Below are 24,464 nucleotides of genomic sequence, written 5' to 3'. Positions count from 1 at the left end.
ACGGGGGTAAAATCGGTAACAATATTGTGAGGATCAAAATATTTTATGAGATTATTTTATTTTATCTTTCACAACAGATAATTTATCTCGTTATTTATATTAAAATGGTGGGATAAAATTATTTTGGAAAAATAATATTCTCCTTTTGTTCAATAAAATTAAAGTTGTTAATTATTGACTTGACACACGGATTAAGTAGCAGTAAATTATAGGATAATTTTATTAAACACAACTCATCTAAACATTGAAAAATGAACAGTAGTTAATAGCAAGAGTAAAATAGACACAAAATAATAAATTATTCATTTAATTTTATAAACTGAAGAAATATTAATGAACATTTCAAAGTATAATAGGCAAGTAAAGATGAACAGAGAGAATACTACCGATTACCAAACGCAAATAAAAATAATATCAAAAAACATCATAAAAATTATTATTCTCATTTCACCCGTCAAAAATCATTCGTACCATAATATTTCTTTGTTTTTCTGTTTCTCTAATTTATTTATTTTCAATTTTGCAATCAATATGGACCAACTTTGGTGTGTTTTGGGTTTGGGGGTGGGGGAGTGGGAGGGGGGGGGGGTTATTTATTTAGAAATATTTTATGGCTGTAATTTAGCTGTATTTGTCCATCATTCAAGCATTAACCTACGTGTCCCAAATGAATAAATTTCATGGTCATTTAATTTATATAATTATTTCATAAAATTTAGTTTTTATTTGTTTTCTCCTTTGTTACCATATAAAACAAAATCTATTCAACTTTAAAATATAGAACACGAAATTACTTTTTTTATTTTTTTCCATCACATAAAACGTTTTTTTCATCTCAAATAAAAGTCATAAAGCTTTGGCTTAGGACCAAAAAAATAATGTTCATTTAACTTTTCACATTACAGTATTCACACTACTTAATTACTGCATAGTCGTCACTTTTTTTAAATAAACTTACAAGTATACATTTAATTTTGCAAAAATAAACAAAAATTTGCCGAACAATGATGAAATCACCTCAACTATTTAGCAAATATACTAGATAAACTTATTAGTTATTTTTCTATTCGTTTTATCTGTTATATTTAAATTTTATATTAAAAAATAATTAAGATGACTATTTTATTAGTATTTTTAAAAAATGTTATAGTAAAAGTGAATCTAACCAGGATCTGAAATGGTCCACTTTATAATATTTTATATATATATATATTATATATATATATATATATATATATATATATATATATATATATATATATATATATATATATACGAGTATGACAACTTGGTGACTTGTGAGTTTTTCACCCACACATAAAAATAAATACACCCACTTCAATTTTACAATTCAATTGTCACAATCATCATTTTAATTATAATTAATAATACAAGCTAGTACAATCTCATAAAGTCCAAACTCAATCAAGATTTCATCTTCACAGTTTCACCAAGGTCATTATTTTTGGGGAAAATGATTTTATATATTTTTTAATTTTTTTATTTATAGTTTATATATTCTTCGTTACGAAGATAACTTATATTTGCATCTTATATAGATAATATACATTTACTCTATATCATTAATAGAAGTGGAATTTTTTTACTTATTTTTAGAATGTATGTTTAAAATTTTCATAGATGCCGTATTATTTTTTTGCAAATAATAAAACTAAATTACAATATAGCCATAAAAAAAATAAGTCTTTTAATTGTTTTTTTCTTTACAATGATAATCAGAAAAGTTAGAAAAATAATTTATGTATAAAAGAATTAAAATACACCTTAAGTTTTGCTAAAAGAATCATGTACACCCCTACATGAATTTATTTTAAATTTTAAAGTTAAAATAAATTTAAAACTAATTTTGTTACTTCCGTTAGATAAAGAGCAATGTGAACTCCTTTTGTAAGAATAACATATATATCAGTCATTTATATAACAGTAACGACATATATGAAATATTTTTATAACGAAAATTTTATCTTATTCTAAATGGTAAAATTGAGAAGTATATATATGAGATCATTTTTCCATTTATTGAATGGAAAAAAATAGCAAGCTAGAACAAAAATGTGTAATTGATGTCATGATTTGCTAACCAGACAAGTCTAAACTTTGTTCAAGTGGTTAAAACTTTATTCATCTTCTTGTCTTGTGTAACATATTTTTCAAAAATAAGTACTAAAAAAGAGTTTAATGGTTGGAATATATCAAATTTGTTAATTATATTTTAAACAAAAAAAGATATGAATTTAATGTTAAAATATCTCACCGTATGAGATCAGAATCTTTCAAGTTTGAACTAATTGCCAACTATTAATTTGGATTTGCTGTATGAAACGTCTCTTTAAAATATCATCAAGTGTTTGAAAGTTTCAAAATTATCAAATATTTGAAAATCTTTGAATCCACCAAATTGTGTTAAAGTCAGATTAAATTTAAATTCATATCAAAAAAATCTCCACATTATAGTGTTAATCGTAAAATATTTCATAATAAAGAAATTTCGTATAAAATTTGAATCCAAAACTTCTGATTAAAAAGAAAAGATATGAGTAATTCTATGATAAAATATTTTAATTGATTTATTTTGATTCTACATTATGCCATAATCACAATACTTAGCATCAAATTTAATCACAGTTTGTCTTTTCTTTTAACACACACAAGTCTGCACGATGTATATATTAAGCTGACACAATCAAGTTTAATCATATTAAATTACGTGGCATGATCTGTGCTCACGTTGTTATGATAATATTAGTCAAATACAATTGTATTAATCATACAGATATGATAATTTGCAATTATTGTTAATCACTAAGATTAAAATTAATTCAGAGAAGTTACTCGAGATTTTTTAAAACAAAATTCAAATGCTGATAATTTTTTTTTTTTCAAAACTGGCCCTTTTCTGGTCTTAAATTATTGGATGGTATTGTTTTATTATGTAAATATCTTATCAAATCTTTTATTTTGTTTGTGTCGGAACTCTTTAGAGTTATTTTAAATAATGTTGGGTTTTGAATCTTTAAAAATAAAGTTTGATGTGAATAAAAAATCGAGAAAAAATTGATTTTTTTAGAAAACAAATTTTAAGTTTTTGTGTAATTTGTTATTGACTTTGAGTTTTGATGAAATTATTAAAGTGTGAGGTATCAATAACAGATATTTATTTTATCTTGAGAGAAGTAATTCATAACCAAGAAAGAATTAAAATTTTAAGGATACATAATTAATTTTTGTGGTTGGAATTTTTGTTTTCCTTAAAACAGTTTCTAATTTCTATATTTTTTTCCCAGTTACTAAAACTTTTCTAATTTAATTAAAAAAAAGCGAAAACATCAAACAAAAATCTTAATTTTTTTTTTTGGTATATATGAGATATGTTTTTTAACACTACTTTTAATTATTAATGTGAGATACAGTGAAATTTTTTCCATTCCGTCGCTCTTTTAGAATTTAATTATACTAGATACGCGTCAGCGTATGCCTAACGTATATTAGTTTTTTTCTCAATTTATGACATAAATGAAATTTGAAAAAGTGAACTAAATTTTTATATGTATTTTTAAAAAAAATATATTTTAAATTGTTAATTTATATAACTTTTGTATCATTTTCTAATAATATATATTACTACATATGTTTTATTTTATGTGATTTTAGAAAAGTCAACGTAATTTCTTATCTCGCATATTTTTAGTTGTCATTTTACTGTGATTCATATTTCATAGTACTTTTTTAGTTCTTACTTATTTTCAAACAATATATGCAACTTTTTTTTTCCGATTAAAATAAGGGAATCAACCAAATTTCATTATGTTTTTTAACTATGTTTTTCTAAAGTATCTTAAATTGTTACATTGCGTTTTTAAGATTCTTCTTTATGTATTTTTTAAACATGTAACAAATTAGAAACTAAAACGAAAAATTAAAGTTTTCAAATCATTATATTTTTATATTTAAAATGTTTAAATCTATAAAACTCCTCATATATGCACAAATTAATAGAAGGAAGACAATCAATTTTTTTTAAAAGAAAATATATGAAAGCTCATTTAATTATAACACACACTCACTCATGTATGCAGGCACGCACGCGCACACACATTTTTGATTTATATGAACTTATTTTTTATTTTATTTTGAAAAGGAAACAACTTCTGAATTTTATATTTTTTTATATAGTATATTTAAGATAAAAAAAAATTTAAAAATATTTCAACACACAAAAATTAAACATACATATAAATTTTAGTTTTAATTTTGACTGGTTCCACCTAATATTATACTTAATATGTAATTATTAAAAGTCAAGCGTAATCATTATTTACTTACTTCCATATAATAAATAGATATCACAATAATTCATAAAAATGAAGAAATAACAAAATATGAGGTAATACTATTCATTGTTATTTGTAAAGTTACTTTTTAACATTTTTTTCTTTAATTTCAATCTAACATATATTATTAATTTTATCACACTTATTTATTTTCAAGTATATTAATCAGAGTCAAATATAGATGGAAATAATTAATTCATGATAAGTTTTTATATAAAAAGTAGACATTTTTATAAGCATAATGAATAGAAAGAATATTAAGAATTAAATTAAAATAGTAGTAAAATAGATTAATAATAAAATAGATATCACAATAACTCACAGAAGAAAAGAAAGTGAAGTAATAATAAAAATAAGTTAATGATAATAACAATAACTTAAAATATTTCTAGAACTATTTAATTTTTTTATTATTAATCTTGATAGATTTTTGTTAGCGTGAAATTATATTTTTGGTCTTGATCATTATTCACTTCATATATGAAATATGTTTCTAGAATTATTTATTACCTTTTTAAATAAATTTTTATTAGCGTAAAATTATATTTTTACCCTTAATCGTCCTCACACTTCATTCTTCTATATAATAAAATACTAGTGTTCTTAGGCCCTACTCAGTACGATTTAATGTGTGTATAATTTACACATACACATGTATAAATAAAAAGGAATATGTAGATGCACATTTAAAAATTTATAACTACAGACCATATATATTTATAATTTGTAGAACTTTTTAAGAAAAAATTAAACTAGGATAGACATTATTATTATAATAATAATAATAATTATTATTATTATTATTATTATTGTGGTGGGGTGGGGGGTGAGTCAGTGAGGACTTCAATGAAAGATTTTAGAGGGACCCCTTTTTAGTAGGTGGGCGTAGGCTACACCTATGCTATATTTTTTAATTACATGTTTCTCATTAATTAAACTCAAATATAAAGAATTAACTTTAAATGATATTTAAGCCATAAAATAAAAAGTAAAGGGGGGAGAGGATCCGATTTATAAGCTTATTTTAAATTATTTTTAACTTAATTTATTTTAAGTTATCTTTTAATTTATTTTTATTTATTTTTATATTTATCTAATATTCTTAAAAGTTTTTATCGAACTTAAAAAATAATTTTAATCAATTTTTAAGCCAATTCAGATAACTTTTGAGAAGCAAAATAGTAAATCTTTTTAAAAAGAATAGTTGAATTAAATAAGGCCTTTGCCCATTTTGTGCAAGTGGAACCCAAAATCCATTTAACAAAGTATGAGGGAATTTTACTAAAATATTGTCTGCCATGTAATAGATATGCCTTTCGTACTGAGACAATTTTGTGGAGCAGCGGTGGAACTGTTTAACAATTAATAAGAGATTTTATATTCAAACTTTGAATATAAAAAAAAATTATTGAAAATTGCATATTCAAATGAGCCTTATAATGCGTGATCTAAATTTATTCAAAACTCCATTTCAAATTTTAAACATCAAACCGAAAGAGAAACTAAAATATACATTTATATACATGCGTCTCATTGAAAAAGATATTTCTTTTTCACCTATGAGAAAGAAAAATAAATAAAAGATGTTTTTGTAAAAGTTGAAGGCTGAAGTGAAAAGTTATTCAAGAATGGCCTACGGTGATTCATGCATATTTCATGTTGATAAATAATTTTCAAGGCGCAATCAATGGATAGTTATCAAAAGTTGCTATACATCAACTTTTTACGTAGATATTTTAATTAGACTTTTATTATTTTAAATACGATATTTATATTATTTTAACATTTTTTCACAATCAGCTGTTGACCTCAAAATGTATATTTAACAAAATATGTCTAATTATTATTATTAAACGATCAATTATTATCATATCAATACAATTTAAAAGATAATGTCGGCGTGAACAATAGGCCATAAGCTTAGAAAGATAATAGGAGAGGTAGGGACTGGAAAATAGGGAGAAGAAGATAGAAAATAAAATAAACATGATGAATAAGCTATTCACCCGTCATCGATGAGTGTATCACACCCACTTTGGTACATCAACAAAAATAAGTTGAAATGACACAACGTGACATGACATAAGACGAAATAAAAAAATTTAGTTACTATTTGACCATAAATTTTAAAATATTGTTGGAAAATATTATTTGTGTTAAAATTTGGGTGAAATTTCATAATGTGTTTAGCCATACTATTTGAGAAACATATTTCATTTTTTTACGAAATATGATTTATATCCATAAGTTTTAAAAACTATCAAAACTAACTATAAATTTGTATTACAAGTCAATTTGATCTTCATTGTAACAAATAACAAGTAGTGCTCATGACACTTGAGCAATATGGTAGTTCGGACTGAGTGCAACAAGGATCGTTAATTCCATACATTGTGAAGTAGATAAAGCATATGATTTTGTTACCATGAGCCCATTTTTCATCATTTTCATCAATAACAATATCATCACTTTCATATTAACTGAATATTTATCACTATTTTGGTGTTTACGTAAATAATTTATGTAACACACGCAATAACTACTATATAGAGGGTGTTGTTATAAAAGATAAAAATTTGATGTTAGAATTTAATTTTTCAAAAGATTTTAAATAATGAAATTTGACACAAATACTATTTTTTTTAGTATTTAAGAATTTAATTTATTTATCAAATTATATAAACAAACACTATATATCAAATTTCCTCCCAAATTTTACTTGAAAAACTATAGCCAAACAGGCCCTTAGTTGGGGTGTTTAAGGTAATTGCAACTTTACATTGGGCCCGTTTGGATGGACTTAATAAAAGCAGCTTTAAAAAAGTACTTTTGATAGTGCTGAAACTTATTTTTAAAAAAAGCAATTATGCGTTTGGATAAAAGTGCTGAAGTTAAAAAAATTTGTTGATGTATTTGACAAATAAGGGCCCGTTTGGATGGGCTTAATAAAAGCAGCTTTAAAAAAGTACTTTTGAAAGTGCTGAAACTTATTTTTAAAATAAGCAGTTATGCGTTTGGATAAAAGTGCTGAAGTTGTTATGCCAAACGTGAAAAGGGAAAAATAGAAGAAAGAGATGTTAGGGTTATATGGATAATTTGGATATTGTATAAAAATATTAAGGGAAAAAACATAAAAATATGGTCAACTTAAAACAGCTTATAAGCTAAAAAAAAAAGCACCCCTACCCAGCTTTTAACTTTTGGCTTAAAATAAGTTTTTTTTAACTTAAAATAAGCTGTTTTGAGTATTGCCAAACAGTTAAATAAGTCAAAAACCAGCTTTTAAGTCAGTTTGACCAGCTTTTAAGCTGAGCCAAACAGGCTCTAAGTGCTGATAAACAGCTTTTTAAATCAAAATGTCTGAAATACCCTTAAAAGTTGTTAACATAATAAAAGTTAATTAATTTATATTTTACAGCCATAAATAATTATATTTTGCTATCATTCACATATTTCTTTCTCATTACAAATTATTTATAAGAGGAATATAAACTTATTATAGATATTAAAGATATATAAAGAACGATTTAAGATTTATTTTAGTTTCATCCATAGGTAATAATAACTGTCTATCATTCACATATTTCTTTATTATCATAAATTATGTATAAGAGAAATATAAATTTTTATTGAAGTTATATATGCAACTTATTTTACATTTTAATAATATATAATTTGAATAGATCACTTGAAAGATTTACGATTTATTTTATTTTCATTCATTAGTAATAGTAATTGTCTATCATCCACATACTTCTTTATCAACAAATTACTTATAAGAGGAATATTAATTCATATTTCAAAAATAAGTTGTTTGATTCAAATACAAATATCAAAATGAAAGAGAACACTTTACTAACATAAAAGTGGAAAAACTAAAATAATACAAATGTTAGGGTTATGTGGGTAATTTGGAGATTGTATAAAAATATTAAGGGCAAAAAGGTAAAAATATGGTCAACTTAAAACAGCTTATAAGCTAAAAAAAGAAGGGAAAATTGTATATAATAGCAAACTAATAACCTAATTAAATGGAATAGCTAGGGTTTGATTTAATTGTGTTCCATAGCAAACATTAGCTAAAATTTGCCAGCGTCTCTCTCCCAAAAATCTCGCTCGCCACTCTCCATTCTCGCTCGCCTCTCTCGTTTTATACACAGAAGTGTATAATTCTGTTTCTGTTTTGTATAAAGCGAGAGAAAATTGTATATACACATGTAAAAATGTATATCTTCGTGTTATACACTTAATTATACAATTTACAAACATTTTACTTCAAATATTGCAGAGAAAAAGGCCAACGAATTATACAATTGCGAATTATACAATTGCAGTGAAATACAATTTTCTCTAGCTTTATACAACAGAAGTGTATATATTGTGTTTCTGTTTTTGTATAAAGTGAGAAAAACATATATCATTACAAATATGAATTTTTTGTTTGCTATATGTGAAAGTTGCCCAAAAAAAAAAGCACCTCTGCCCCAACTTTTAACTTTTGGCTTAAAATAAGTTTTTTTTAACTTAAAAAAAATATTTTGAGTATTGCCAAACAGCTAAATAAGTCAAAAATCAGTTTTTAAGTCAGTTTGACCAGCTTTTAAGCTGAGCTAAACAGACTCATTGTCATCAACAAGTTTTGATCTATTTTCAAGTATATATCAAATAAAGTATGACACAATTAACTATTTTATACTATTTAATGCATGTTCATTTGACATAAAATAATTTTTGTTAGGAGTTATATTACTAAAGTATTTTATTAATAATACTTTTAAAATCACAAATATTTCTATTAATTCAACTTTTATCTCTCTTAAATTAATACTCTTTATATAATTTATGTTCTCATCCATCAAAACCTATATTAACAAATATTTCATCCAAAAAATTAATTTTAACGGAAAAACTATAAAGTTCAAATTAATTTTATAAATTCAATAAAAAAATTTCAATAATATGAGTAATCAAACAATTTATCACATGAAAATATTCTTGTATGTGCCCATGTCATCATGACCTTTTCAGTCATATAATACTCTATAGAGTTGGTAATATTTACGGGAAAACTATAGTAATAAAATATGACATTATAATATTTTATTTAAAGATATAATTAAAAATTTAAAAACTATTTGGAGTACAAATTATATGATTCATATAGAAACTTTATCAGTAAAAAACTTGAGACCCTTTTGATTAAAATTACAGATTTAAGAAACCGACATAATTGGTTTAATTTGGTAAACCTTCTGCTAATCTTAAAATTATCAAATATTGTGAATGAGAAACTTTTGGCTATAGTTTTGTTTAAATACAATGCTCAAGTGATATCATCTAGCACCAGCAACGTTAAATGCTGCTGCTAACTGAACTACAATGGGTACACTGCTTCTATGAAGCTGCATTCTGTATCTTAGCTTGACAGATTCCTAACCTTTTCTCCACGTTGAGTTGAGTCGATGGTCAAGCCACTCTCCGGTGGATCTTTCACATCTCGACGGGAGAAACCAAAACTCAAGATACTGGAGCTTAAAGCAAACCATTTTACTCAACACTTAGGGTAGACAACATAATCAGCTTAAGGCAACGACGAATTAAAGTGGAGCTATCTCTCCTTCCTCTAATTCATCTTCCATTGGTAAAATGTCACCCAGCAATGACCAATACTTTTCTCCAATCGGGTCCATCTCTTTCGTTGACATAACTTGTGAATCAAAACTTATCAATGTATCACCAAGTACAGATGCAGTGTCCTCCTCGACAACTGATAACACGTCTGATGACTTGTTAGAGGTCTGGAATGTTGTATTTAACCTGTCAAAACTCAAGAGATCTGAAATGTGTGGGTCTGATGATCCATCATCCCCTATATCCTCCTCCCTGAACATCGCTCCCTTGGGACTTGGACTATCACTGCAATGCAGCACTTTTCGCTCAACTTTTTGAGGAACGGAAGATTTGATTACTTCAAAATCATAGTTGTGTGATGGCAGAAAAACATGAATCACAGGGTACTCCAGAATAGCTTTATTGGCTAGTTGCTCACGCAATGGAGCTTTTGAAATCAACTCACAAAAAGGTGATTTCGACCCCTGCAATCAAACAAATATTAACCTTAGACATTTCCTACAGCGTTATTTACTATAAATAGTTCATTCAAGGATCATATATACCAAAAAACACAATACACATCCACGAAAAAATATTGTACCCACAAGAAATAAATGAAGAGTAAGCAGAATCAAATCACCCTTAACAAACATCCAGGATCATGCAGCACGTGCACTGACAGATGTCATTGTAATTCTAAAAACAGGACTAAGAGTCAAATCTAATCAAAAAGTAAAGGCTCTTTAAGAGAAATTACATGAGCAGCTTTTCGCATCAAAACTGCATGCAAAGAAGAACAACATAATGGTTTTACACACAACACAAGCATCAACTAAAATAGAAGATGATACGCTTCCTATTGTAACACTTAAATAAATGCACTACTTACAGAAGTTATCACGTCTTGAATTCAGAACAGAAATCACAGAAGGCGAGAGGATTGTCTCTCTAAATGTGTGAATTTTATCCAGAAGTTTGAACTTTGTACTTAAATATATGTAGAGAACAGATTTTATAAAGCAATTTTGACCATGCATACTCAAGAACATCATCATATCAAACAAGGTTTAAAACAAAACAAAGAGAGAGACCTTTGAATGTTTGCGAATGAAAAGTTTAAGACTGTCCAAAGGCTCTTCACAAAATTGCTTCAGTGGATGATTCCACGGGCCAGGTTTCAAATGAGTCTCGAGCACAGAGATGAGGCTTGTGTTTTCATGCACTCTGCAACGATAGCAATTATATAACTACTAAAGCTTCTCAAAGTGATACTAATAGTATGCAGATCAATACTATTTAGATCAAAATAGAGAATACCAATACTCAAAAGGGATAAAGTTGGTCTAGGACATTTACCCGTGGTCAATCAAGACAACGTCTGTTGAATTAAACCGCCATTCAATTGTCCAAGATATGAATTTATTCCTGCGGGAAATACATAAAAGTGCTGTGCATTAATATTTCTGAAAATATACTGATTCATACCAACATAAGATAATGGATGCTCATATCCTTGGTTCACAAAGAGCAGGGGAAGAGACGTCAATGAAAGACAAAGCAAATATACTAATACTTAAACATAAGAATGACGATAAGTCAACAACCAAGTTTGGACTAAAGCTTAACTGTAGCAGAGTTCTCCATCACCTACAAGACAGTCCTCCCTAAAATGTTAACTTGAGAGAGAAGTTACATGGGAATCAGCCATTGCCTCAGCAACAAGAACTTGGTAGTAAGAAGTTGATCAAGAGCTCATCCATGTAACTCGGGAGAGTAACTAAAGATATCTTTCAGAGGACATTGGACAAGCTATAATATGCATCTTACTCCCCTATCAAACATTAGTATGCATCTGACTACTTCTCAAGCTGTCACAAGCATAGTCTTTCACTGTGACATTGCCGCGTTCACTAAAAGTCCAGGTAGAACAGCACCCTCTTCAGGCTATGCAATGTTCCAAGGACACACTTCCACCAATGACCGACAACATGACTCATTGACTTTCCTTTGAGACAAGAATCTTTTTTTGAAATTGGTAACTATATATATATAGTTATACCATAACAGTGCAAAAGACTTTACAAAATCCCAAACAAGACTTTGAGACAAGAATCTCATCCACTACCGAGTCTACAATACTATCAACACACACTAGCAGGAGCAGCTGGCCATGACTGGATGCACAAGAATATATTTATCAAAGCCCCTCTAGGAAAGGCCTTTTCCATCGACAAATGCTATCTGGCCCAACAACTGTAAGCTTCAATCACAAATTTGCACCTAATACTAATTCTGCTATGCATGCTCTATCAATCACGTACATGTTCTAAATACAAGTGTTATGCTGCATATGCCAGAGAGTAACCTACAGATGCACCTCACCTCTGGGCAATGGCACCCAAATGTATTATTATGTCATGCGGAGGTCATTTAGCAAAAGCATATCAACTTCCATTAAGCTAAGCGAGTTAGAAGATAAAGTGAATTCTTTTTCTCTGCTTTCACCGCAATTTTCTTTGGTTTTCCTCTTTGGGAGTACTCCCCCCCCCCCCCCCCCCCCCATAAATTTAGGTGGCACCGTTTGACTAGGCACAAAGTTTAAGAAAGAACGGAAGATTTTTTAAATTTGTGGTCTAAAACAAATCTTAGACATTTGTGTGGTTTTAAATCATTTCATTTAGGGTATTGGAGAATTTTAAAGTTAAGTTGTTTCTAATTATAGAAAGATGACATTCTTATGCGCCAAAACCTAATCAATTACAAATTGTGTTTACATTAGACTAAAAAAATTATTTTATTTATTTTTTCCTTCTTCTTTCATCGTAGAGACTCCCATCAGACATAAAATTCCTTCCATTTCGCCTTATACCGAGCATTCTCATTAATTTATTTATTTTTCTGCACTTCAACAATCACTACTTGGTAGTTTAACAACATTTCAACTACGTTGGAAAAGGATCTTAGTTTTTTTAAGGTGACAACTCAAATAGAACTGTAAGTTGCATCCATACCTTAGCGAGAGGATCAAGTCATTACGTAATTCTGAACAAGTGAGATAAAACTATTTCCACAGATACTACATTGCTACTACAGTGACTCTAAACAAGGCGAAGTGATATGACAAAAGATGGAAATGGAAGAGAGGAAAGGAGAAAACGATGTCAAATGCTAAGGTAATAGTTAAACCAAAAGGCCATTTGCAAACTTTGTACTTTTATGAGAAGATGAGAACCTCTAGAGTTTCAGTTTTTTACTATTAAAGTATATACAAATTGACACAGGAAGGGGTTCTCCATTTCCTCAGTTTCTGGGATCCAAAATCAAGTCATTTGAAGGGATTCGTTCCACAAAACTGGTAATGTTATAGTCAAATCAGAGATACAAATACCATAAGCATGATGGGTTGACCAAAGAACAGAATATCACTGCAACCTTATGCATTTGAGATCAACAATTACCTGTTGTTGTAATAAGTTTGATTTTTCTCCCTCTTTGACATTCCACTGGACAGAAAGTGTATTTTAGTTCTGCGACTGTCTGCAGCTCTACGAAGGTTTTTAAGAGGGAAAGGAAGCTTAAAACGAGAGTAGCCACATAGCCTCTGTCTCATTCTTCTTGCAGATTCAGCAAACCTTTTAACATCCTCAAGCATATTATAATCTGCAGTAGGAAGAGGTTCTCAGATAGCACATCATTATCAGAAAAATAAAGAGAGAAATGCAAAGTAATACTATTGTTCCATTGAGTACAAATGAATCTAAAGTAGGAGCACTGAATAGATAATAATTATAATAATAAAACACCTTGAGTAATGTTACAATGACATTCTCAACAATATTTGATTACATCTGATGCAAGTCATGTTTCAAGAAAAAAATATCAAAGTAAAGCAAAGGTCTTTTTCATCGATCAACGAGAGAGAGACTTGGATAAAAATGTCAACAACAAAGCTAATCAATCTTTAGACACTAGTTTCACCAAAATGGTCAAAAGTAAAGAGTTCAACAGAAAGCATTACATGGGGAAAAAAGGCGGGAAAAATCATTTTGAAGAAGATTCCACGAAATTCGAGTCAAGTTTGTGTTTCAAGATTTTGACTGGTACAGCAGGTCACGGAAAGAAAGGGAGACAAATTGAGAGTAAATGAAGGTCCTATTCCTCAATCAAAGAATGCAGCTATCTTGAAGAGTAAAGACTTGAATCCGGTCATTCAGAGGGCAGTGAAGAGGTTAGCAGCGTGGCAGAAGAGTTGTTTGTCACCAAGGAGGGACGGAAGTGCTTATTAAGAGCAATTTATCAAGTATTCCTACATATTTTTGAAATTGGTAACATGAGTATTCCTATATATTGCATGTCCTTTTTGATGCACCCTCTGTTGTTATAGCAAAGTCAGAAAGGTTGCAAGGAAACCTTTTTTTGGGATGCGGTAAATGGGAAACAGAATTTTAACTTAGTACGATGGGAGACCATGAGAGCTCCTAATGGTGGGGGAAGGCTTGGGGTTAAAAACTTCAAGGTTTTGAACAAAGCACTTTTGTGTAAATGGTGGTGCAATTCGGGGTAGAGGGAGAAGCTTTATGGAGAGCGGTGTGACAGTGAATCAATATGGAGTAGCGGAAAGGGGATGGAGAACAAATGCGATTATTATGTCTTTCGTCCGTGGTGTGTGGAGAAATATAATGAGGGGTTGGGAAGCCTTTAATGATAGCATTGGTTTTAAGGTTCAGGTTATGAATGGAGATAGATTTGGGAGGGAAAAAGGTGTGTTGGTGTGGTGTTAAAGGATAAATTCTTGGTACTGTATAGGACCTCTTGCTATAGAGAATTGTCCATTAGGGGAACACAAGGGGGATGGGACTTTTTGGGTTTCAGGTTCACGAGGAATTTCCAAGACTGGGAGGTGGTCGAGCTTCAAAGATTGCTATACTTTACAAGCAATGTGAACCAATTGGCAAACCCAATCCTTTGAGTTGGGAGGTGGGATGAACAAAATATTTTGTGTCAAATCCTTCTACGAGAAGTGTCTTGTTAGTGTGGAGGATAGTTTCCCATATGATTAGGTCAGTGTTGTAGAAGGTGGTGCTTCCAGATGATTGGTAACTATAGAGGTGATTTTGACAGAGATTCTTATAAAATGAAAAGTTGTTTGCATAAATTGGTGTTTCGTATGTAAGGAGTCCAGTGAGGTACGTGGATCCATCTTGTTACATTGCAAACTAGCCATGAGGTTATGGTGGGATACTTCTATGGTTTGGTGTTTCTTGGGCTATGCCAAAATTCAATAAGGAGTTAATGTTTAGCTAGAAAAGTGGAGCTACGAGACGAAGGCACAAGGCCTGTAACCGTTACTCCTCTTGCTTTGCCTCAACCGAGAAATAGTCTCCGATACCTCATTTTCTTTTAGTTAATGTTTGTATACAGGACATGGAATTTCCAATTAACTAATACCACCAAGATGGTAAAAACAAGAATCTTTATGCTCAAATATCACCAAAAATCCTCCAAAGCAACGAGTTCCACACAAAGCAATTAAAGGGAAAAGATGTGCAGTTTCAAACAAAATCCACAGATAAACAAAACAGGAATTGATTGATTTCAAAAACAATAAAAATTCAAACTTTTGGACGAAATAATGACATACCTGATAAAAGGATGTTATCGTCGAATTGAGAAAGAGGGAGAACTTCAGTGAGGGATTTTTTGCCATTGCAAGCAGTCCTTTGCTTGTGGGAATTGACGCAAGGGAGACTACAAGTACGTATAGAGCAACCTGGGCATTTATACTTCCATGGATTTAACTTGCACTCTTCACATTCAACTGATGAAATTGGGTTAGGGTTTGATTCTTGTTCCTTCTCCATTACACAGCTTACGGTCGCTCTTCAATTTTTTTTTTGAACTTTTTGGTGTTTGTCTGCTTATTCTTCAGTTTTCTGCTTTCAGGGTTTTGTATTGCCGCAAGGGTTTCATAACGCCAGTTCTTTCATCATTGCAAGATTATATTAAAATTTAAAAATAATAAAAGTAAATAATTACAAAAATTAAAAGTACATATTTTCTTTGAGCATCACAATTGACAAAAAAATTAATATTATAAATTATTAAAATAATATTTGACAAAAAAGAGAATCTATCAATTTTAATGAAAAAATAAATAAACTTATAATGTCAAGTTTCAAGTCATACTATTAAAACAACTTGAATGAAAAATATAACATAAACTCTAAATTCAAAAACAATAAATTTAGCATATATGTTTATGTCAAATTTCAACATAACATACATAAATATATTGATTTAAAAGAATAGGAAAATGAAAGTTTATAATTTTACTCAACAATGCATTCTACTTTGATTTAAAAATTATAATACTAGCAAAATTATACTAATAAAATAAACAAACATGACATAAACATATAAATAATATGAAAAAAAATCCATAAAATCACATGAAATAGAGAATGCAAATGAGAAAGAAATGAAATATAAATAATATATACTATAAAAATAATGGGTTGGTGGGAAGGAAAATAAAAGATGACACATTTTCACCTTTTGGATCAATAACTATTTTTCCAATATAGTTAGAAAAATAATGTTGTCTAACTGAAATATATTTTCATAAGCATCAAATATAGATTTAAGATTTAAAATTTATTATATTTTAATAATTATAATTTTAATATATTATTTATTAAAATTTTAATTAATTTTCACACACAAATTAATATTTCACATAAAAAATATTAAATTTAAATGAACACAATGCTTAAACACTATATCCACCAAAGTTGAAAGGTTTTCCATAACATAGACCAAGCAATAAACATAAGTACCACTAACAAAATATTTATTCAAAAACACATAAGTAATTATTAAACTCACACAAAACTCAATTACATTTCTTGACTTTTTTAAGCACATTATCAGTAACTACACAAACATGTTCTAAGACTCTTAACAATTAGAGAAATATTAATTTAATTGTTAAAAAGACCATTCAGATAATCTAGAAAAAAAAAGATATTACGTAATGATATTTTTCATCAAATTACTAAATCTTTTTTTTATTGAACATAAAAAGAAAAAAGCAAAACAGATGTCTTGATAGAGTAAAAAATGGACTAAGAAAGATTATAAACATCACCATTGGAAAAAGACATCACCAACTATTTTTTCTTAGTTGAAGATTTTGATTTAAGCTCGAATACGAATAACTTTTATAAAAAGTGTTTACTTCAAATACACTCATACTTAATATAAATTAAAATTAATTTGATTTTGATGTAAATACCAACAATAAAATAATTTTTATTTTATTTTTTTTAAAAAACCCACAAGATAGAAAATCAAATACTATATAGTATAGTCGGAATAAAGTTATTCCTTTAGAATAAAAAGGCATATAAGCCAATTGGCGAAAACGCGATCCATAGAACCCCTCAAAGATTACTGTACACTTCTCTTAGATCTCACCAGCATTCCCCTGAATCCCAAGAACCTCCCAAATCTTCAGTCTCAGATCTCATCAATTCATCATCAAAGCTCTTTAAATGCAGTTACTGTAGGAAATTTTCTTCATTTCCTGATCTGGGGTGTCTTGTTTTCTTGTGCTCGATCGGTAACTAACAACATCAAGGTAGAATTTTTACAATGTTTTTGGTCGTTTCTTGGATTTATTTGCTATTGGGTAGTGTTCATTTACTGTAAATTTTGATTCTTTAATCTTGCTTTATTTCTGTGGTATCAATTGGTTGTTGTAGGATGCTATCAATTTTGAGTTTTTGATTTGTAAATGAATGGCCTGATTTTGTTTTACTTGACCAAAATTTGATCATGTGGAGCTGTTATTGGGTGCAAATGAATCTTCTAGCTTACTGTTTTGGTTAAAGATTAAGAATCTTTTGTAAGAGTTTGGATCCATTGCCTGATGAGACATTATTATCTTTGATTTCAACATCTGAACAAGTTATATCTTCATTTTTGGGCAATTTCATGTTGTCAATAAGAAATCATCCTAGAGTTTTGGGGAAAATGCGGAGGTTAGTGCTATGGATGTTCTCTTAGAAAGTAGTATAGCGCTTAAGTTTTAGTAGATGGTCAGGAAAGAAAGCTAACTGCATTATCTCGCCTCAGGTCTGTATTTTTGTAAGCATAAACTTTCAGAATTTAATAGTTGCAACAGCTTGAATTTTGTTGGACCTATGAAAAGAAAAAAAAGTTAGGCAAAGCAAAGATGTATCCTTATGAATCTTTTTGTATGTAAACATAGAGCAACATACATACTTGAATGAAATTGTATTCCCTTGCTAGTCTTTGGTGCAACATGGCCTTTGTAAAGGATGTAGATTTTATGTTAGATATGATCTGGGCTTTGCAACTTTGTAATTATTAATGCATTGTCCTAAGTGTTGTTATACCATTTTTAATATATCATTACTTATCAAAAAAAAGAAGTTTACTATATTTGAAAACCTGAATGCAGTTGTAATACTGTAAACTGAAATATGTTATGTTTTAACTTTTATGTGATTGACTTGAATCTGCGTGTAAATGGCGTGTTTGCGTGTGTTTCGAGGCTAAATGGGCGCCATAGAGGCAAACAGCTGCTGTATGCAAGTTTATAATTGTACAAATTTAAAAAAATTAAATGAAGCTCAATGTTGCATATTTGTAAATTGGAGTACTGTACTATTAGTTTGAAACTTTAAATTAATTTTTCTTTTCATACTTCCAATATAATCTGGTGTAGACATCTCTGCTGATTGTCATTACCATATAATAACCAATTTTATCTGCTTATTCTGAAAAGAAGAGAAGAAACCAACAAGTTTGATCACACTTGATACATTCGATAGACTACACCATAACTCCTTTACACTAGGCCAAAGGGCAATCAATCAGGCTTATAATAACAGTACTATGTAGATTGTACGGATAGAGCGGTTGTCGTTGTGTTCATGAATCTAGAATCTTGCTTGTCTTTAATTTTGGAGTTCCATTATTCCTTGTGTCAGTCCAATTGTATCATTAAATACACAGCTTGTTTTCTCTCTGTATGACATAGTAGAACATTCTCGAGCATTAAATGGAGCTCAGAATCTATTATTTTAGTAGTGGATAGATTTTATGATTATCTTTCTATGATAAAGGCTCTTTTACCATAAATATCTCTTTACATTAAAGGTTATTTATGGTATTGGATATATTTTGAAACATCTGTCAGAAGTAATATGGTGTAGCAGGTCTCATCGACAGTAAATATATATTAGTGAAGCGGTATTTTTTTCTGATTGGTCAAGGCTCTTGAGTTTTCCCATGTGTCATCAGTCCCCAGTATTGATCTGGTTCAAAGGCCTGCAGCTCCAGTCCCTACTTCATTTGTTTAGCTAACTCACTTTTAAACATGGTCTAAGTTTGTAATTGTTCCTGATCTGGTGGAAGTTTAAAATTTTGATCACCTTCCTCCCCCTCCAAACGCAAAAAGAAGAAAGATTTATTTCTGGAAATGTTCAACAGTTTTTTTTTTTAACATTTGTAGGAGTGAAGTTTTGGCGGTAATATTGTTGTTTGTGCCTCTAATGTAAATATCTGCAGTCTTCTACCTATAGGTGTAACCATTTCAGGGTGATCATGAATTAGCAAGCTGACGTTACTTTGAGGTTTTCAAAAAATTAGCTAAAGTTTTTGAGTTTTTGAGATTTCCAAACTCAACTTTTCAAATCTTCCTAAAACTCAAAAACTGAGATTTGGAAACTCAATTTGGAAATTTTCATAAAAAGTTAAAAATTTGTTCCAGAAACAAGTCAAACAAACACTTAAGTAATGCTGAGCATCTAACTCAGTATTTTGTAGAACTCCAAACATATACCACCTAAAGAACATGTGCTTTACTTTTTTTCATAGTGGTTGTACAGCTAATTCGCTTTACTGCATGCAGATTCTAATTTCACTGTTTATATTGCTAAATGTTTTATCTTTGCCATGATTCATAGTGGTTTTCTCTCTTCTGATAGAATTATTTAAGATGTGGAGATTCAAACCTTTTATGCCCAAGGAACAGACTGGGCTTGAAGGTCGTAGCATTGATATTGGCAATATCAAAGTTCACGTACGCAATGCAATTGCAGAGGGAGGATTCTCTTGTGTTTATTTAGCCCGAGATATCCTACATGGTTCAAAGCAGTATGCATTAAAGCATATGATTGTTAATGATGAAGAATCACTTGATCTAGTATTGAAAGAGATTTCGGTGATGAAATCGCTTAAGGGTCATCCTAATGTTGTTACACTTCACGCGCATACCATCTTGGATATGGGTCGTACAAAGGAAGCTCTCCTTGTCATGGAATATTGTGAACAATCCTTGGTTAGTGTCCTTGAGAACCGAGGAGCTGGCTTCTTTGAGGAGAAACAGGCCCTCTTAATATTCAGGGATGTGTGCAACGCGGTCTTTGCTATGCACTGCCAATCCCCACCAATAGCTCACAGGTAAAGACAAAAACTCTTAAGCCCGAATAGTTTTCTAAAATGACGACGAACTTTCTTTAGCACTAATTTCAGTTGAGGTTAGGCTTTGTTTATAATAGTCCTCACTATGTTTCATCTGTTCAGTGATTTAGGGCTTCATAAATCATAATTCCTCTTCTTTGCTTGCACAGTATTTTTCATTTTATGTGAAATATGTTGTCATGTAATCCACATCTGTCTTCAACTCTCTTTATATTTTTTTCCAGCTTAATTTTGTTCATTGCCTTGATTTTTCGTCTATTGCGCTTTCCCTTGTTTGTGGTTAGAGCTATTGAGTTATCACTTTTTTAAAAAAAAATGTTTATATTGTATTCTTCAGCATTAAGAATATGCTGGTGACCTTCAAAAAATGAAGGGGGACAAAAGAAGAGAAAAAAAACACTTGCAACTATCCTAATAATTCTACAATCTGTTCTGTTTCCATTAGACCTTTCTCTTTACACCAAAAATATAAAGATACAGTACAATTCCATTAAACCTTCTGCTTAATGGTTCTGTTGATTCCATATACAATCTATGAGTTTGAGTTGTTTCAAGTTATTGACATAAGCAGCTAGGAATTTCAATGCACAAAAGTGAACAGTTAAGAGATCCAATTTATTGCAAAACCGTGACTGACTAGGCTGAATTTATTCACATAAGTTTGTCTTCTGATTTTATTATTCTTTCATTCTCTACTGTTTTTCCTGTTCTACAGAGATTTGAAGGCTGAGAACCTTTTGCTGGGTGCTGATGGATTGTGGAAGTTGTGTGATTTTGGTAGTACTTCAACCAACCACAAACGTTTTGAGAAACCTGAGGAAATGGGAATTGAGGAGGACAATATAAGGAAACACACGACACCTGCATATAGAGCTCCTGAGGTTGATTGAGGACCTTGTTATTGATTATTGTTATATTCGATGGTATTGATTGCTGACTTCTATATCCCTTCTTTTCTTGCCTTAGATGTGGGATTTGTACCGAAGAGAACTTATAAATGAGAAGGTAGACATATGGGTAAGTTTAGCAGACTGAAGGAACTTTAAGATGATTTCAGAAACAGCAAATCCTTTACCTAGATTTTATCTTTAATAATCAGAAAATTTAATTCTTCTACGTAGATTTATGGGGTTTTCTTAGAACACAGCGGCACCTTTGTCTTGCAGGCCCTTGGCTGTTTACTCTTTCGGATATGCTACTTCAAGTCTGCATTTGATGGTGAATCAAAACTTCAAGTTTTAAATGGCAATTACCGGATTCCAGAATTACCAAAATACAGCACTTCCATCATAGACCTAATAAGAGATATGCTTCAGTCATCACCAGATGCCAGACCAGATATCACGCAGGCAAGCGCTTTGCTTGATTGGCCATTCATCTGCATAAACTTAGGTTAGTTGTAGAGTGGTGCTGCCCATAGCAATCATAAGGGCTGACCCTACTCTAAAGCTTTCTAACTCGATTTGTTTTATTTTATGGCAGGTGTGGTTCCGTGTTAATGGTCTGTTGCCAGATGAGCTTCAAAAGTCGTTACCCGAAAGACCCCCTGAAATGCAGCAACAGGGTATTGATGGGCATGAAGGTGAGAAACGTTTTTTCCAGATCTTTTGTTTTTAGTGTGAACTATTTATAGGAATTTCTCAGGTTTGTGATTGATTAACGTTTTATCCGTGAAGTTCGTTGGAAGATAACATTGATAATAAAGAATCAATTTCTGTCATTTAAAATTCTTTTCATCAATTGTACAAAATCTTAAAAGTTCCCTTTTCTGGTTCTGGTCTAGAAGTCGCCTGAAGTTCCTTAGTAGTCATTTGAACAATATTCGGCTGAAGTTGAAAAAGAAAAAAAGAGTATTGGAAGTTGAAATTGACAGATATGCTGTTTTATATGGTTCCATGCTTACTGTACAATTGAAATATTTTTTTGATGCTTGTAATGTTACATATGAATTACACATCTTTCTTCTATTGTGGGGAGAGAGGTATGGGGGTTTTCATATGGGACGTGACATCTCTACTATGTTGCGACCGGAGACACTAGTAAGATACAAAATCCTGGCTCCACTTCATTGAAATCTAATATCTGCTGGATTTTCAGGATTTCCAAGAGCTGCTGGTAAGACTAGTCCAATGCCTCGCAGAAATCCTCCGCCACCTCCTTCGGCTGCTGAACCTAATCATAATGCATCGCCTGCATCACATAATTCAAAAGCCGGTGGAGCTACTGGTCCAATCGGTGCATTCTGGAATACTCAGCATGCAACCAATGCCTCTGTTTCTGAGGAGACAAGCAGACCCAAATTTGACGAAGAGATAAGGCACAGTTCCTCAGTCCATGACAAGAGTCATCCCAATAAGGTTTCTGTTTCTAATCGAAATAGCCCTTTGAAAGAGGAAAGTCTCAGCTCCCACCCGATGCAAAATAATGTGCGACCAAAACTAACCAATAGAGCAGGGGAAGCCCCATCAAGGGATTTTGAGATAAACTTTTTCCCGGATGGTTCAGGTCAGAGTGTTGGGAATAATAAATCGTCAAAGTTAGAGGGGCCAACTGCCCCCCAAGGTGAAGGATTCAATTCTTTTGTTGCGGAATTCTGTATCAATAAACCTAGCCCTGGAAATAACACTAAACAACCGGAGAAGAAAGAGCTCATGGAAGCTGAGGTTGAGAAGTTGAAGCAACAGCTGTCACGAGCCAACATGGAGAAGGCTGAAATAACATCTAAATATGAAAAGCTATCTGCAATATGCCGATCACAGCGACAGGAGTTACAAGAGCTTAAGCAAGCTCTTGCTGCCAGAACTCCATCACCACATGTAGACACCACGAGGGACCACCACGCATCTCCTGGAAGTCAACCATCCAGTACTCCACCGGTACATCCTTTGCTATTAAATTTTCATTGTTAGTAAAAATTATAATTGATTATTCAATAATTATTAATTCAAAATTGATTTTGATACAGAAAAAAGATAACATTGAAGGAACAGTTTGGGAACTTCAGCAAGGATTATTTGGCCAGAGTCAGGTGAGCTCAGATTCAAAATCCTGGCAAGCATTTGCGGATGATCCAAAGCAACAAGCTACTCCAGTTAATTCTACTCCTAGATCTGTCAGGACAAAAAATGGCCACCAGAACAGAGAGACATCTGAAACTAATACATCAGCATTTGGAACGGATAGCTTTAGAGCTGTGCCGGCTTCCAGCTCTCAGATAAAGGCCACTTTCAATGAGTCGAAAAATTCTCAGCGTTTTGGTGAACCAAAGAATATTGATAGCAAATCAGCGTCCCAACCTGCTGGATGGGCAGGTTTCTAAAAGATGTTATAGCTAAACTTAGTACGTCCGGCAAGGCAGTCAATTTTACAATTTGAGATTTCCTTTACAAGATACTCTTCCTATTATGGAAGAATGAATTGAGGGGGATGTAAAACATACAATTGTCCAGTTGTTTTGAGCTCTTGGTTGTTTTGTGTAGATTTTGAACCTATTATATCATATCCATTAGCTTCTGGTGTAGCTTTGATTTGTTATCGCCAATTGATTATTGTGATCTATTGTTATTATGTTGATCAAGCATATGCGCTCTTGCAGATAAATTTGGATCAAACATATAGAATGAGCTTGTTTGTAAGTGGCACCAAAAGGTATGACTTCGTGACCAATGAAGTAGGTGATAAGCATGAGACACTCAAGTTCAAATCTCAATAGAGACAAAAAATAGCTAGTAAGAATAGCACGTTGCAGCTGTTGATTCTCCAGCATGGCGTTCATCTCCATAAGTTTGACATGGGCATCTACTAGTATATGTTAGCCCTATGTTCCTCGCACTCTTCAAAAAGGATGCATGCATCAATGTAAAATACGCTAGTGTTGAAGAATCTGTGCGGAGCAACAGTATATTACATTACTTATTTTTTGAGCAAGACACACAAACAGGTCCAATCTCATAATATGGGCTTACCATCTGTAACTTTGGCCCAAAA

The 24,464-nt window shown here is 30.8% G+C and overlaps 2 protein-coding genes across 2 annotated transcripts; one reads left to right on the top strand and one right to left on the bottom strand.

The window, feature by feature from the left end:
- Nucleotides 1-9,520: 9,520 nt before the first annotated feature.
- Nucleotides 9,521-16,430, bottom strand: LOC101253825 (uncharacterized). Its single transcript, XM_004229310.5, has 5 exons — nt 15,607-16,430; nt 13,424-13,625; nt 11,322-11,390; nt 11,057-11,189; nt 9,521-10,447 (listed from the first exon to the last, which is right to left on the bottom strand). The coding sequence occupies exons 1-5, from the start codon at nt 15,824-15,826 to the stop codon at nt 9,950-9,952; spliced, it is 1,122 nt and encodes a 373-aa protein (XP_004229358.1). The 5' UTR covers nt 15,827-16,430; the 3' UTR covers nt 9,521-9,949.
- A 916-nt stretch (nt 16,431-17,346) lies between these two features.
- Nucleotides 17,347-23,997, top strand: LOC101253526 (uncharacterized). Its single transcript, XM_004229309.5, has 8 exons — nt 17,347-17,604; nt 19,982-20,456; nt 21,193-21,358; nt 21,444-21,494; nt 21,644-21,826; nt 21,960-22,059; nt 22,575-23,353; nt 23,443-23,997. The coding sequence occupies exons 2-8, from the start codon at nt 19,993-19,995 to the stop codon at nt 23,794-23,796; spliced, it is 2,097 nt and encodes a 698-aa protein (XP_004229357.2). The 5' UTR covers nt 17,347-17,604; nt 19,982-19,992; the 3' UTR covers nt 23,797-23,997.
- Nucleotides 23,998-24,464: the final 467 nt, after the last annotated feature.

Source organism: Solanum lycopersicum, chromosome 1 (assembly GCF_036512215.1).
Source record: "Solanum lycopersicum chromosome 1, SLM_r2.1".
Taxonomy (NCBI): Eukaryota; Viridiplantae; Streptophyta; class Magnoliopsida; order Solanales; family Solanaceae; genus Solanum; species Solanum lycopersicum.
Note: the sequence above shows the minus strand (reverse complement) of the source record. Positions and strands in the feature narration are given on the sequence as shown.

Excerpts from the sequence above, each read along its gene's own strand:
- LOC101253825 (XM_004229310.5), bottom strand. The coding sequence starts at position 15,826 with ATGGAGAAGGAACAAGAATCAAACCCTAACCCAATTTCATCAGTTGAA. Across the intron at positions 11,391-13,423 it reads CAAACTTATTACAACAACAG|GAATAAATTCATATCTTGGA; the intron begins GTAATTGTTGAT and ends TATTTCCCGCAG. Across the intron at positions 11,190-11,321 it reads GTTGTCTTGATTGACCACGG|AGTGCATGAAAACACAAGCC; the intron begins GTAAATGTCCTA and ends CTATCGTTGCAG.
- LOC101253526 (XM_004229309.5), top strand. The coding sequence starts at position 19,993 with ATGTGGAGATTCAAACCTTTTATGCCCAAGGAACAGACTGGGCTTGAA. Across the intron at positions 21,827-21,959 it reads CCAGACCAGATATCACGCAG|GTGTGGTTCCGTGTTAATGG; the intron begins GCAAGCGCTTTG and ends ATTTTATGGCAG. Across the intron at positions 23,354-23,442 it reads AACCATCCAGTACTCCACCG|AAAAAAGATAACATTGAAGG; the intron begins GTACATCCTTTG and ends ATTTTGATACAG.